The 2,728-nt window shown below is 60.3% G+C and overlaps 1 protein-coding gene across 2 annotated transcripts in view; it reads right to left on the bottom strand.

The window, feature by feature from the left end:
* Positions 1-2,728, bottom strand: part of LCN2 (lipocalin 2) — a 4,591-nt gene continuing 1,863 nt past the window's right edge. The window contains exons 3-7 of one of the 2 annotated variants that reach the window (XM_008579050.1): positions 1,693-1,772; positions 1,416-1,535; positions 1,083-1,184; positions 307-333; positions 1-230 (exon numbers count right to left, since the gene is read on the bottom strand). In XM_008579050.1, coding sequence (XP_008577272.1) covers positions 314-333; positions 1,083-1,184; positions 1,416-1,535; positions 1,693-1,772 — 322 coding nt within the window. In that variant the 3' untranslated portion in view covers positions 1-230; positions 307-313. The remainder of the gene's footprint in view (positions 231-306; positions 334-1,082; positions 1,185-1,415; positions 1,536-1,692; positions 1,773-2,728) is intronic. The other variant, XM_008579044.1, reaches the window with a different exon arrangement.

Below are 2,728 nucleotides of genomic sequence, written 5' to 3'. Positions count from 1 at the left end.
GGCCTGGGGCCATGTGTTTATTTAGCAGACAAGGTGGGGCTCCATCATCAGGGTAGCCTGGGGAGCAGCTGGGTGACTAGCACCATGAGAAAGGTCTCCTAGCTCTCTCACTGGCATCAGGCTGGTGGGGCAGCTGGGTGGCACCCTGGGCAGAGGCCAACACAAGGGAAATGGGGTGGAGAGACACGAGGCACCTGAGAGGGGGACATGGAGTAAAGACGGCAGCAGTGCTGTGGGCAGGGGGTGGAACAAAGCCAGCCCTGAGACCCCCAGCCCTGGCCCCCTGGCCTCCCCAGCCGTACTTACTGCACGCTCAGTTGTCGATGCATTTGTCTGTGGAGGAGAAAGTCCATCAGAACAGGCAGAGGGATGTGTGTGTGTGTGCGCGCGTGCTCATGTGTGTGCATGTACGTGAGACTGCCAGGACCCTCACACTGCCCCTGGCCTGCCCCAGGCCCAGCCTGGCCCAGCTGCAGAAGATCTGGGATTCCCTTCAGGGATGGGGCATGGGGTGGGGTAGAAAGACCAGGGGACAGACTGCCCTGGGGGACACTGTGCTTCAGAGGAGGCAAGTGAGGCCCAGCTCCAGCTGCTCGGGCACCCCAGGCCTCCTGCCTGTTTACCCTTGGAGCCCTGGCAGCCCCTGAGCCTTGGGAAGACTAGTGGCTCTCTTAGTGTTCTGAATGGAGCCCCCTGCTCAGGGGGAGGGGAGATGTAAGACCCAGGGCACAGAGGGGAGGTGGCCCAGGACAAGGGGGACCTGGGAGTGTGAGGAGGAGGTGGTCCAGGGCAGTGAGGCTGGGGAAGTGTGGACCTGGGCCTGAAACTGTCTTCTAGGCCGGCACTGGCTAAACTGTCAGGGAGGAGCTCTTGGGGCTGGGATCCCCAGGGGGCCCACAGACCCTAGGGTGGGACAGGATCTTCCTGGTTCCAAAGTGGCTCCCAGGGAGCTCCCAGGCCATCCACCCCTGTAGTGACTGGAGCAGGGGACCGAGTCCCTCTCTCCCCCTTTCCCTGGTGGGGCAGCATTAGGCCTGGATAAATCCCCATGTCCTCTTCCCCCGTCCCCAACCGGCCATTACCGATTGGGACAGGGAAGACGATGTGCTCATCAGTGAGGCCCAGAGATTTGGCGAAGCGGATGAAGTCCTCCTTCAGTTTAGGGGACAGCTCCTTGGTTCTCCCTGTGGCCAAGATGGTCAGTGAGCGACAGGTGGACACTCCATAAATATTGTTGAATGAGTGAATGAGGCCTCAGACCTGTTCCTCATGGAGGGTCTGCTCTCCCTGAGTGGGGCTGGAACTGGAGAGGATCTTGGGAGCTGGGTGAGGGTGGGCCTCCTCCCCCTCCCCCTCTCCCTCCCCCCAGGGGTGATCAGGAGCCGGGTTCCCGAGGGGGTGGGGTGAGGACACACCGTAGAGAGTGGTCTTGAAGTACTCCTTGTTGTTAGAAACCTTCTTGAAGTACACCATGGCATACTGTTTGTAGTCAGTGGCTGCCACTTGCACTGTGTAGCTCTGTATTCTACTGTAATCTGCGGGCACGGATGGCAAGGGGTCAGCCCTGTCCTGGACAGGAGGAGGGAGTAGTCCCCTTTCTCCCCAGCCCAGAACAGCGTCTGTGTGGAGGAGCAGGGATGCCTGTGCCCCCTGGAACCCCAACCCCAGGGTGCCACCTCACTCATGACTCACTGTTAATGTTGCCCAGGGTGAACCGGCCGGGCTGGGAACTTGGGACAAAAGTTCTGATCCAGTAGTCACATTTATTGTCCCTGTGGAAGCAAGAGATGGGTGGGTTAGAGGGGAGACCACACAGGCTTGGACACCCTGGATTGGACCAGGTGGGGGCCGGAGCTGCAGCAGGATTCTGATGCCCCTGAGTCCAGCCACCCCCAACTATGGCAGGAGGCTGCCGCCCTCTCCCCAGCTTAGATGGGCCTGGGCCTTCCCCTCTGAGCCAATCTCTGGTTGTCCCTACCGGGTCTGCTGCCTGGGGGCCACCTGCTTAGACCCTCCCTCCAGCACCCATGGTCCTTCCCTCCTCCGGCTGCCTCCCCTGGTGGCCTTCCCCACACACACCATCCCCCCGCCCCACCAAGCATTTATCCCCTTCTTTTGCTGCTTCCCTCTCTACAGCTCCCCTGGGTGATTTACCTCTGGGGCTCCAGGCTGCTCCACGCCAAGCAGCCCCCTAGCTGGGCCAAACCCAACCTCTCAGCTGAGTCTCACCACCATCCCCTGGCACCGCAGAGCTGAGCTCTCCAAACCTGCCAGTCCACCCAGCTGCCAGAGTCAGAAACCCACTGAAGGGGGTTATCCCTGGTTCCCCTCTCCAAGTCCTAATCTGCACCCACCCCTTTCAGCTCCCACCTGCGACTGCCCAGCCTCCCACTGTTTCTGCAGCCAAAGGGGCCCTGCTCAAAGCCGCTCCTCATCAGATCCCTTGCTGCGGGTGCCTAAGCACCTGGTCAGCCACCTCCCTGGTAGCCCTCGATGATGGCTCTGGTGGGGTTCCAGGCTGGATCCAGTGTTCCCCCTCCCACTCCATGTCACCCCCACCCTCTCTGTCCTGTTTTCTTTTTTTCTTTTTTTTTTTTAAAGATGACCGGTAAGGGGATTTAACCCTTGGCTTGGTGTTGTCAGCACCACGCTCTCCCAAGTGAGCTAACCGGCCATCCCTATATAGGGATCCGAACCCGGGGCCTTGGTGTTATCAGCACCGCACTCT

The sequence above is a fragment of the Galeopterus variegatus genome, unplaced genomic scaffold, assembly GCF_000696425.1.
Source record: "Galeopterus variegatus unplaced genomic scaffold, G_variegatus-3.0.2 Scaffold80, whole genome shotgun sequence".
NCBI lineage: Eukaryota > Metazoa > Chordata > Mammalia > Dermoptera > Cynocephalidae > Galeopterus > Galeopterus variegatus.
This window is presented reverse-complemented; position numbering and strand designations above follow the sequence as displayed.